The 12,369-nt window shown below is 37.5% G+C and overlaps 1 protein-coding gene across 2 annotated transcripts in view; it reads left to right on the top strand.

Moving 5' to 3' along the window:
- Positions 1-12,185, top strand: part of MTM1 (myotubularin 1) — a 42,114-nt gene extending 29,929 nt beyond the window's left edge. The window contains exons 11-16 of one of the 2 annotated variants that reach the window (XM_039717374.1): positions 348-533; positions 1,568-1,774; positions 5,275-5,367; positions 6,179-6,292; positions 6,588-6,764; positions 9,046-12,185. In XM_039717374.1, coding sequence (XP_039573308.1) covers positions 348-533; positions 1,568-1,774; positions 5,275-5,367; positions 6,179-6,292; positions 6,588-6,764; positions 9,046-9,213 — 945 coding nt within the window. In that variant the 3' untranslated portion in view covers positions 9,214-12,185. The remainder of the gene's footprint in view (positions 1-347; positions 534-1,567; positions 1,775-5,274; positions 5,368-6,178; positions 6,293-6,587; positions 6,765-9,045) is intronic. The other variant, XM_039717375.1, reaches the window with a different exon arrangement.
- The last annotated feature ends 184 nt before the right edge of the window (positions 12,186-12,369 follow it).

Consider the following 12,369-nt stretch of genomic DNA (forward strand, 5'->3'; position numbering starts at 1 on the left):
TTTTGAAAGAGCAGCAGGAGAAGAGACTTTTTACTTATGTGGCTCTTTAATATCTTAACAGTCTAAATATGTCTTTAGTCTTCAGCACTAAAATTTCCTTTCAGAAAACTTAGTTTAAAGTAAGCTTTCATGTTGTTGCTAATTTACTTCTTACAGACAGAATCTAAGATTCTTGAACATAATTTTTAAATTAAAGGTATCTTATTCTTAACTGAACTCTTAAATTTAAATTTGTTTGGCCAAACATTTTATCACTATTTCCATGTCAAATGACATTCATTCCTTTCTTGCTCTGTTGAAAAGAGTGTATATATGACTAAAGTTAATTTCAGATTTCCTGTTTGTAGGCAACTGGGGGAGGATATGAAGGTGAAGATGCATATCCCAATGCAGAACTTACCTTCTTGGACATTCATAATATTCATGTCATGCGGGAATCTTTGAAGAAGCTGAAGGACATTGTTTATCCAAATGTGGAAGAATCACACTGGTTGTCAAGTCTGGAATCAACCCATTGGTTAGAACATATAAAGGTAACTTTTCCTTGATTGTTTGAAACATGTTTGTCCAAATCTGTCATGTCATACTTGCTTTCTTTGCTATGCTATGAAGTAGTCCTAGAACACATCAAACCACATGAACTACAAAAACAACATCCCTGAGTGTTGGCTTTATTTGCCAACTAATCTTAGAGTATGTTATGAGACTCATAACTGAGCAACAGTAGGTGAAATTGAGTGTGTGTTGCATGCCTCAAGAGTCTTCAGTAGAAGAATGCATTCTTGGTCTGATTGGCTTTACGTGCATGAGAACTGATTTATTTTGGTTTCTTGCAATACAGGCCTGCAGATGACTGTCATTGTGAGATATTAGTAAATACTTTAGTTGTCAGTGTGTATGCGACTTTATTTTGTGATTTATGGTTTTGTAAATAAACCTTGTAAATTTATTTATAAATTTTGTAGTTTTCATCTGGTAGCACAAATAAAATACTTAAGCTGGTAATTCACCAGTGTTCTTACTAGTTGACCTTTAGATCTTTTGCCTCAAGTACAGCTGTGCAAAAGTAATTAGAGTATTATGTAATGAATCCTACTTAATAAAATTTTCATCTTAATTTAATATTTGGAAAATAAGTATATTAGAAGGGCACAAGCTCCTTTTTCCAACAACTGAGATAATTCAGTCATTTATTTCAAAGAAAGGAGTCAAATGAAATAACACTGAAATTTTAGAGTATATCCTATGGTAAATCCCCTCTTTCTTTGAAAAAGAAGCTTATGTTCTTTGGTTTATCAAGGTTACTGTTTTCTGCCCCATTTTTTAAGAATTTGCTGTGAGATGAATTTGATCTTACTAAGGGATTAGGGAACCAATCTGTTTCTCTATTTTTATGCAAGAAATCCACTTGATCTCCTAGAAAATTCTTTTCCAATTAACTACACTGCTCTTTTCAGTTCTTTTAATGGAAACAGCATTATTTCAGATACAAAGAAATGAAGTCGGTGTTGTCATCTGAGCAGAAATAAGCTGTGTTGTTTGTTTGGGGTGTGTTGCTCCTGGGCAGCTCGTCCTGACAGGGGCCATTCAGGTGGCAGACAAGGTGTCGTCGGGCCGGAGCTCGGTGCTGGTTCACTGCAGCGACGGCTGGGACCGCACGGCTCAGCTCACCTCCCTGGCCATGCTCATGCTGGACAGCTACTACAGAACCATCGAAGGCTTTCAAGTTCTGGTGCAAAAAGAGTGGATAAGCTTTGGACACAAGTTTGCATCGGTAAGAATTAGAAGATAATTGCAAAGACTGTGTAGTATTAACTGTTTGAATAGCTTCCAGTATTAAACTGCTCACTTTGCGTCAGGGTTTGATAATTCCTTCCATTATTTTTGAATTTCCAGGTAAACTGAGCAGAACTTTTAGGTTTTGACTTGTTTGATCAGTATTTTTCTTGCTATTCTTTCTCTGAGAACTCATATTTTGTTCTTTGCATCCTTTTAAAAGCACAGAATTGCTAGGGTCGCTATGGTTATTGAGAAAATATAGAGGCAGAAAGAAAATAAGGAGGCAGAAAGATTGTGTCCTCTCAAATTCTTCAGCTGAAGATCAGATAAAACTGGGACATGAGGTTCTCCATCACTCTTTCTTTGGACTGTTTTGACTGTCACAAGGAGCAGGTGAATGAGTCTGGCCAGTGTCTTCTGAGAGATTTTGCATGCTGATTCCCAAATATTCTAAACTTGTTGTAATAGCTCCCAAGAGGCTGTCATTGGTAATGTGGCTCAGCTTCTGCTCCGTTGTCCTCTGGGCAGAAGGTTAGAAACTCAGAGGGTTCAAGTAGTTGCTTCCATAGGAAGTCCTTAATATTTCACAGGTTATGTAAGTCATTTTCAAAGAAAATTCACCGAATATTCTGAGTTGGAAAGGACCCTGTTCATCCTTTTTGTGTTAGAAAACTTTTCAAAGTCTTGGTGGAACTTATTCTGAATGTGGCAGCTAACCATTTAACCAGGAAATCTGTATGAGGAACCTAGAGGAGCAGATTAGGTTTCCATGGAGACTGTGCTGTTACTTACTATAAACATTACAACAGTGTTGCTTGTTGAAGTAAGAAAGTTTCTACAACTTCAGTAGAAGTTACTGGCATGGATATTTTGTCCCTAGTAGAATATTCTAAATATATTAATATTGCTAAAATTTGGAAAGTAATAAAAAATTGAAACCTGTGTGTTTCATGCCCATTTTACATTTGCAAATGTGTAAGAGTGCTGTAGGCATTTGGAAATCCATGTACAGCTACTCAGTATAAATCACCTCACCATTTACATGTGCTTGTAGGCTGTGGCAGTTTCTGATCTGACATTCAGAAGGTGCTTTGAGGCTTAGGAGGTTTGTATTTTGGCTGTTGGAAGTGATAGTTGATGTAGTTTGTTTTTTGTGTACTTACTTGGGGTCCTTTAGCAGTGATATGTTTTATAAACCTTTAAGTATTCTGTCTTGGTACAGCCACAGGAAGATGTGAAGCTAGAGGCTTGACTTTTTATTCTCATGTTTTATTTTGTACTTCAAAAAGTTAAGAGTCAGGATGCAGATAAAATTAGGTGGTATAACTAGGGCACTTGTAGTCAAACACATGTGTTGTGGTATGCCACAGAGGTTAAAGAAAGAGATCTGTGTGTTCTTCATCATTATTAATAAATTCAAATAATCTATGCTTCTTTTTGTTAAACCATTCATTTTAGTTGGATAATCGAAGGATTTTGTTCTCCCTCAACAGATATTTTTTTCCAAATAGTGAGGCAGGACTTGGCATCCCTTCCAGATGATTCACTCAGTCCATTGGTTCATGTCTGATAATGTAGCAGCAATAAGAAGGATTTAAGTAGTTACTTTTGCTTAAACTGCTATTTTCCCGACTTGCTCAGTCAAGTAGCAATCTTTGGAAATGGTTGAAGTCACTCTTTAGCCATCTGCTGTAATCTGAGAGTACTGTAAATTTTTATTTGATGGGTTATTTAGCTTATAGTGAAGGTCAGTCTTTTCTGGAGTGTTCTGTAGAAGTGATGGAGTCACCATCCCTGGAGAAATGTAAAAGACATGTGATGTGTTGCTTGGGGACATGGCTTAGTGGTGGGCTTGTCAGTTCTGGGTTAACAGCTGGACCTAAGGTCTTTTCCAACCTTAATTATTCTATGATAACAGTTCTGGGTTATCAGTTGGACCTAAGGTCTTTTCCAACCTTAACTATTCTATGATAAAAATTATAATGCAAAAAGAAAATATTATGATAATTCATACTCCTTTTTAGCTTGGTAATTATGTGATAGAATTGTGACTTTGAATAGGATACTTAGTGCAGGTAGAGCAGTTCCTGAACCTCATCTCTGAAGCTGTTGTTTCATTTTCCCTTTAGTAGGGAGTTAAAGAGTAGAGCATTACTTACATTGGGTTGGTGCAAGCTTCATGTTTTTATGATAACAGGGGTGCATTGGATTATTGAATATCAAATAACCAAACAGAAAACTACTTAGTGGTTCCTGTCCATATTTTATATCAAATAAGGTGAGCAATAAGTTTTCTTGTTGAAAAAGAATTCCCTACCCCACCTTTTCTGTGTGTGCTGAATTTAGTCCACTCTCCAGATGATAAATTTGCTTATGTGGAATTTAATTCTGGAGACATAATTATAGGGAAATAGTTAGACATCCTGAAACTGCTAACTATAGTGGAAGTGGACAGACTTTCACTCCTTACTAAACACATATATGACTCTTAATGGATAACGAGTATTCCAGACCATGAAAACTGAAGAGCAAGGAAACCAATTTGGTTTTCTTCTTTATAGCCCTTTTCTAGTCATTTGTTACTGTTGACTGAGTCCAGCTGCAATTCCTCATCTCCCTCTATTTCCTCCCATTCAATTCTATTATTTTAAACTATCTTGCAAGCCATTGTACAGAGCAGTGTACTGCTTTTATGATTTTTCATGCCCTTGAGGCATTAAGCTTGCTATCTTACAGGCAGATAGACAACATCTTAGGTCAACATACGTGCTTTTCTTCTGTCTCCTCCAGCAAGTACATTCAAACAGAATTATGGAATGAAAAGAAACTCTTTTTCCCTGAATCTCTTACCTGTTCTCAGCTATCAGATGCAAAAAGGAAGTAAAACAGCTTTTGCCAAATCTGCTTTTTTGTCTGTGGGGCAAATTCCTTTGATTGTTACTTTGTGCACCTCAGAATAAGAGGCTCACCCAAACTTTACCAATCTGTTAATTTTGTGTCAAGAACATGAGCATTTTTTTGATCTTGTTCATGTTTGCCTACTACCTCAGGGTGAATGTTAAGATTCAAATATGGAGGAGAAAGAGATGATAAATGTGTGGATAATTTGATGATCTCGGTCCTGCAGTAGCTTAAAATAAAAAGGAAGAAAAAGTATGCAACTTGGCTTTTGACAGACTTACCACGTAAATGTAGTTCAGAATATGATTATTTAAGTAATGGATGCTTCAACAGTTTTGCTTGTCTAAAAATCAGCAGGTTTTCATAACAGGGCCAGTTATCAGTTAGGAATATTTTTGAGACATCTTTGGAACAGCTTTGCAGTATTTCTGAAATATTTGAGTCTCTCCTTGGTGCAGTGACTAATTTTGAAATTATAACAGTGGGTTGCTTTATTGCAAAAGGATTAATGCTCTAGTACAAAATAAGAAACCATGTCTGTTGCCATAAAGTAGCGTGTTTCAGTTAACAGGAGGCTGCTTTGCTTCATTTCAGAGAATAGGCCACGGTGATAAAAACCATGCTGACACAGACAGATCACCCATCTTTCTCCAGTTTATTGATTGTGTGTGGCAGATGTCTAAACAGGTATGTGGTGTTGTTCATCAGAAGGTAACAGTGTGAAGAGATTACTGAATTAAAACCCTACATCTTTATTTTTTTGAAAAAAGTATTTGAAGAGGACAGCATACTCCTCTGCTCTGATGTGTAGTAAAAAAGAGTGTATTTACTTTTGTGAAAGTGATACACAGGCTGTGGTTGTGTTGGACATGGCACTGGCTGTGCAGGCATTGCTGGTGTTCCTGGATACAGGATTCTCAGACACATACAGAGGGATGTTTTATGCCCTGCAGAAAGCTTTTACAGGAATTGCACCCAGTGTCTCAATGGGGTCTCTTGTTTTGTTTGACCATTTTGTGAAACCGTCCCTTGAACTGCAGGGAGGTGTGTTGTTTTATCTATGCTTAAAAAGAAAGCTAGGGAGCTTTTGAGTGCTGTGATTTAAACATTGTAATGTTAGTGAGTAATGAATCAAAGCAGTGAACTTAGTCCACTTAGGGCTAAGGATTGGGACCTTTATTTTCCTGTATGGTGCTGGATGTAAAAGTGCACTGAAGAGATCTTATTCTGTCTTGCTAGTAAAAGTGTATGTGTAACCATTCTGTACTTTATTTTTTTATAAATTAAAGGTAGGTAGAACATTTTGAGAAGAGATATTTCAGTGGCTAGTTTGAGAAAGTTGAACACCTTGTGTCATTGGAACACTTAATCTGCTGTAAAGTACTACCTTAAAAATTATTTGTAGATGTATCCACACTTCTAAATGCTACCTTCAGCCTTTTAACCAGGGCATGTACGTTTTCCATGTCAACAATGAGTTTGTCTTTCCTGGTTTTAGTTTCCTACGGCCTTTGAATTCAATGAGCAGTTCCTGATTACAATCCTGGATCACTTGTACAGCTGCCGCTTTGGCACTTTCTTGTATAACAGCGAGTTCCTCAGAGAAAAAGAGGTTAGTCACACCACTGACTTTACTCTAGGTGATTGCAAAATATTTTGGTTGTATTGTATTTGGTTATAGTCCTTGCAGATAGTGATTTTGAACTGGCTTTTTTCTTTTAGAATAGTGCCATGCAGTCACTAAAATACTTGTCAAGCACTGGGTTTGGAATCTTTATAATACAGTAATGTATAATGCTTCTAAGTAAACCAGAAGTGTATTAATTTTGGAATGTAACAATGGCTTCTGTGATGAATTTCTTGATTTTATGCATATATTTACTATTCTTATTTTGATTTAATTTTAGAAAGTGGCTGAGAAAACGCTATCCTTATGGTCTTTGATAAACAGTGAAAAATCTAAGTACACCAATACTTTTTATAGCAAAGAGCTAAATCGAGCACTCTATCCAGTAGCCAGCATGCGGCACTTAGAGCTCTGGGTTAATTACTACATCAGGTGGAACCCCAGGATTCGGCAACAAGTAAGTGAATTCTCTGTAACATACCAAAAATGCTCTTAGACATTGGAAATAAGGATTTTGTGTCATCAGTGACTTGTAGAGCAGTACCTGTAATCTGTTCAGGTTTTTAATGTTATATTTGTAAGATGGAGGAGAAAAAGTGTAAGTAATTATTTAGCTCTCTTAGCTCATTGAACTTATTTCTCTGTTTAGTGGCAAGTCATCCTTGAGCCCTTTCTAGCCATTTTTCTTGGTCACATGTCTAAGGGCATTTGATGCTATTAAATCCTGAATAACAGTGCTTAGAAATGGGGCTTGCTGATCCCTGAGGAGTTGGGGCATTAGCAACACACAGTTGCATTTGCTTGGTCTTTCTCTTTTTGCTGAGAGAGGGTATGAAACAATTTACAAATGAAATGACCACTGAGTCCTTTCTCTCTCAAAGCTATATGTACTGACAGTAAGATCTAAATGTTTATGTAACATTGATGACCCAGCATTGTTTACACTGTGGATGAAAGCTTTTATCAAAAATTGTACAAGTGGATCAGATTGGAAGTCCAGAAAAGCTTTTATCAAATGACACATAGTTTAGTTCTGTGGTTTTAATCCATATGGACACTCAGTGTTTGTTACAGTCTTGCTGAAAATCTCCACCATGTGGCACATAAAGATTTTTGTATAGAGACTTTTTTGTCCTTTTTAACAGCTTGTGGAGATTTGAGTAGAAGATAGAGGAGCAATTTGTTTGACAGAAGCAGTCTTCACAGTCCAGCCCTTGGAATGAGTCAGTAGTTTTCAAGCAATACACTTCCTTGTGCACAGCTGATCTCCTGTATTATTTACAGCACTTTAGAGGCTTCAGGAAAGCCTGGCAGTTTGCTATAGCTTTTTACAAGTACATTGGCCTTGTCTACTGGAATTGGAAGTCCTGGTTTTAAAGCTTTAGTTACTTGTTAAAGATGAGGGTGTTTTGCAAAAGGTAAATGCAGAGATTATTTTAGAAAATAAAGGATTATAAGACATGCAAATCAGCCATAGATCTACTTAAAAATGCAGTTTGCCATTATTCGGGAGAGCTTTTTGGCAGGAGTTTCTCCTTGGAAATGCAAATCCAAGTGACAGTATTCCATGCTGCTACTACTGGTCCCTAATTTTCACCATTTTTGTACACAAAATGCAACTCTTTTTTCTGCACATGAAATTTATGCTTCGTCTTCACTTAAGCAACTGAATAATGAACATGTGACCTGAACAATTTGTTTGATGACCTTAGTGCCATTCCTTAGAATTATGTTCTGCTAGCAAAACTATTATCCTACATCACCAGTCATCTTAGTACCTGCATTCAGCATTGTTCCAACTTCCACAGTTGTCCCAGCATTCATCATGGTCCTCAGATGGGTGCATGGTGAGTGGTGCATCTCAGAGTGCTGGTTGAACTGGTTTTGAACTGGTGAGGGGTTCAGCCCTTTGCTGCTGAGACTCCACTGCTGAGAGCTTTGAATTACAGGCAGTTAACTGAAACAGCAACAACTTCTAGACAGGTATATTCAGCTGAAGGTAACTTAAAGCTCTCTCTCTGCTTTGGACATTTGTAATAGTTCTTTTACATTTGTTTCATTGGTCTTAAAAGGAAGTTAAGCTCAAAGTGGAAACCGTTAAAAGGCTTTTCTGAGTAATCTCCTGAAAGCCAGAGCAGTTGAGTTTAAACACATGCAAGTTTAGAGAGTTCACTTTAAAAGTTTTTTCACTTGTTTGTATACACTAAGTTGCAGATTAACTATTAAATAGTTAACTTGCAACATAGTAATTTCTCAAGTGAGAAGTAAATTTCATCAAGTAAATTTCAAGTAACTCAAGTAAATTTCATCAGTGAGAGAAGTTATTTAAGCTGAAGACATGGATCTTAATCTGATCCATGTAGCTAAAATAATCTGGCTGAACACTGTTTTAGGGAAGATGCTGAGACATTTGGCTTCTGGACTCTAAAACCCTTTAGTAAGTCAAGAAAAAAGCATTGGTCAAGGTATATGAGTAACTGTCTCACACACAATATTAGATAACAAGAAAATAAAGTCTGTTCCAGGAAGTGGTGGCTGATTTTATTGAGTTAGGACAAACGATTTTGTGCAGAGATGGACTTTGGGGGAGACAGCTGGAAGGCAGAGGGCTCAGAGGTTACAGCAGTGAGTGTTTGTGCTTAGCTCTGACTTGCCACACCTGCCAGGAAGGCCTGGATCCTCGAGCAGCCTGTGTACCAGTAGTTGAAGTGCTAAGACTAACATGGATCTCTTCCTAGCAGCCAAACCCCGTGGAGCAGCGTTACATGGAGCTCCTTGCGCTGCGTGATGATTATATCAGGAGACTTGAAGAGCTTCAGATCACAAATAATTCTAAGATATCCAATTCATCAGCCTCATCAACATCTCCCTCACAAATGGTGTCCCAAGTACAAACACATTTTTGAAGAAAATGTTGGCTTCTTTCTATACTGTAATAGCAAGTGGTGCTTAACATAGATTATAAAGAGGAATATTCTAATGCCTTACACTAGACTGTCCTAACACAAATTATTTTAGACTGTCTTCATTTGAGGAGGACTTCAAAGCAAACCCAGCTCTTCAATTACGTGCCTTGCAGAACCTGTGGACTGGGAACATTATTAATCAACTCCTAGCTGTGGAGGGCTTTAAGAGTTATTTTGGTAGGTCTGGTACAACTGAAATGAAATTGATTTATTGTTTTCATAAGAAGGCTTTAATTTATTACATTTTTAGGTCATGTTTCTGTAAGGAAGTTCATGCTCAGTCTTATATGTCATGAAAAACACAATAATGGCAATAGGAATATTGACACTATATAAAATTAGGTATGTCTGTATTCCAGTTAGGAATACATTCATGGAGTTCATGAGAGAAAAATAAATTATATTGCAAGATGTCAGAGAGAAGTGTTGAAACTTTCTGATTACCCAAGAATTCCAAATTTTCCTTTTTTTTAAATAAACAGAAATATGGAAGGCATGTCACTGATATGCTTCTAAATAAAAAATTCAAATAGCTCAGTAGATATCAAAATAAAATAAACTTTTTTATTCTAATTTGATTTTATTTTTTTAAGGAAAACAAATGAAAGTTGCACTGGTTTCTGAAAAGTTCTGTTTGGGCTAGCTGTTCAGCACTAAAGTACAGTACAAATCATCACTGTGGGCAGTATTGCTTCTTTGGATTAATACAGAATTAAATGTTTCCAAAAGAAGGTTTATAAAATGAAAAACAGAACCACAGAGACATTGCTTAAATATCCAGCAATAGCCATAGTATTAAAGCTTCTGTTTGTCTTTTAAAAATAAATGTGCCTGTTTAAGGGAGCTTTTATACCAAAGTAGACAAAAATTCTCAGTTATAAATAATTTTGAAAACTTGTACATTTATACTTTACTGTTTAATTTAACTCCTGCTCAGCAAATTTATTCTAAAGTATTTAAGGGGCTTCAGTATCCAAGATTTGCATATAGTGTGCACTTATATTGAACATTCAAGTGAGCTCTAGTTTCAAGCCTACCTTTCAGAGGCTTTTTGTAAATCTTTAATTTGTTCCTTTCAGGTAATTTTTTAATACTTGCAAGCATTTCTTATGACATTACAAACTTTGCTCTTGATATTTAATTAAAATTTTGCATATTCACATAAGCTTAAGGATATTCAAGCAATCCAGGAAATACTGCAAATCAGAATCTGTAAAGGACTCTAATGTTGTTATTTTAAAGGAGATATTTTGATGCTTGAGGCTTCTGTCATTGTAAATTATTGTACATGTGGTGAGTTTTGGATCTGCAAGATATAATAGGATTATATATAAATTAAGTTTTGTGTAAGTGTATATAATATAGTTTATTAGAAATTCTGCAAGTTTATAAAGTGTAAATATTTTGCATATGAAAACTAAATTTAAAGGTATAGTTCCATAAAATAAGTCAAAGTTTAGAGGACATTGAATATTTAAAATAGTATTTTTTCAAAGGAATAAAAATATACCGCCTTTGGATTTAATTCAGTATATGCACTGAGTTGCACTGTGTTTTCAGGGAAGTTCAGAGCATACAGCATGTGTGTTCTAAATATGCAGAATATATGACTTTTGTCCTCTAAATTTCATTCTCCCATCTATGCTCTCCAGTATGTGTATCCAAAATAACAATGTTGTCCCCCAATCTTGACTTGTTAAGATTCATTACATCAGATAAATGAAGAAGGATACTCAGTTGTTCATGATGTATTTTACATTTTGAAAGCTATGCATACTCTGGTATATTTGCCTTCTACTTACTTGTGGTTTATTTAAAGAAAAAAGCGCTATTTTTATTAGAATATTTAAAAATTCTGTATTTGAGTTTAACATATTGGTGACATCTGTGAGCGGTGTGAAAAAGTTCTGAGAATCTAATCGTTTTTACTGTGTAAACACTACATGATAACCTGTTACATTTGGGAAAGTGTAATGTAATGGAAAGGATCTTTTTGCACTTACTTCATTACATATTACTTTGTATTACTGTTCAGCTGAATTTGTCTTGGAAGCTCTCTAACATGGCTCTCTGCATGCTTGGAATTTTTCAAGTCAGCAGATAAGACACGTGTTTTAATTGTTTTTACATATGAGACCAACATAAAGGTGATTTTAAGCCAGTATGTTCTGGAAAATACTACTTGTGAATGTAGGCATACAAATTTATCAATGCTAGCAGAACATGTCTCTCCTTCCCCCATAACGGGGCACTCTGGGCTGTTCTCACAGACCTCCTGTCCTCTGTGCACACCGTTCCCTGCCAGGAGCACACCTGGGGAAGCTTCTGAGGTCGTGAAGATGGGACTTGCAGGCGCTGAGTGCCTTTTCTAGGAGGGGTGAAAGAGCAGAGCTGGGGTGTCAGCACCACCAGCAATGAATGCCCAACAGCCCGTAAGAAATGTCAGTCTTGGAATGCTAGTTTAGGTTTTTTGTATTCTTCCTTCCGTGGACATGAAGAGAATAAGCTAGGTTTTGTGCTGGGCTTCTGTTACTTATTTAGAAAGGTCATTTGTTGAATGCCTTCTTTATTTGTTCATGCCTTACCCTTTCCCCCAGCATCAGTTATGACTGTACCTAAGACATGACTTGTGTGCTACCTCCTTTGATGTATTGTTAACCTCTGCCTTGAGTTCAGGTGTTGTGTCGCAGCGAGCATTCTGTCATGCATGAGAAAACACGATCTGTAAGAGCGCAGGATCTCCTCAGTACTGCCGCTTCCTCGCTCGCCGTGCCGGCCGCTCTCCGGGGATGCCGCGGGCCTGCTCTGGAGCCGGGCCCTGTGTGCCAGGCCTTGGCTCGGGGGAGAGCAGTGAACACCATCCGTCTGCCGTGTATGTGCGGGGAGGGGAAAATAAAGATGTCAGTGCTGAACTCTTCTGCCTCCAGCAGCCCTTTTCCTGCCGCGTCTCCGTGCTGGGGCGGAGTGGGCGGCGGGCGGGAGCTGCCCTCGCTCGGCCCGGCCCCTCTCAGCCCGGCCTGGCGCCGCCCGCCCGCCCTGGCGGCGCGGGGGCCTCTGGGAAGGCGCCGCCGCCAGGTGACAGCGCTCGGCGCTGCC

This window comes from Passer montanus, unplaced genomic scaffold (genome assembly GCF_014805655.1).
Source record: "Passer montanus isolate IOZ18808 unplaced genomic scaffold, ASM1480565v1 scaffold38, whole genome shotgun sequence".
Classification (NCBI taxonomy): Eukaryota; Metazoa; Chordata; class Aves; order Passeriformes; family Passeridae; genus Passer; species Passer montanus.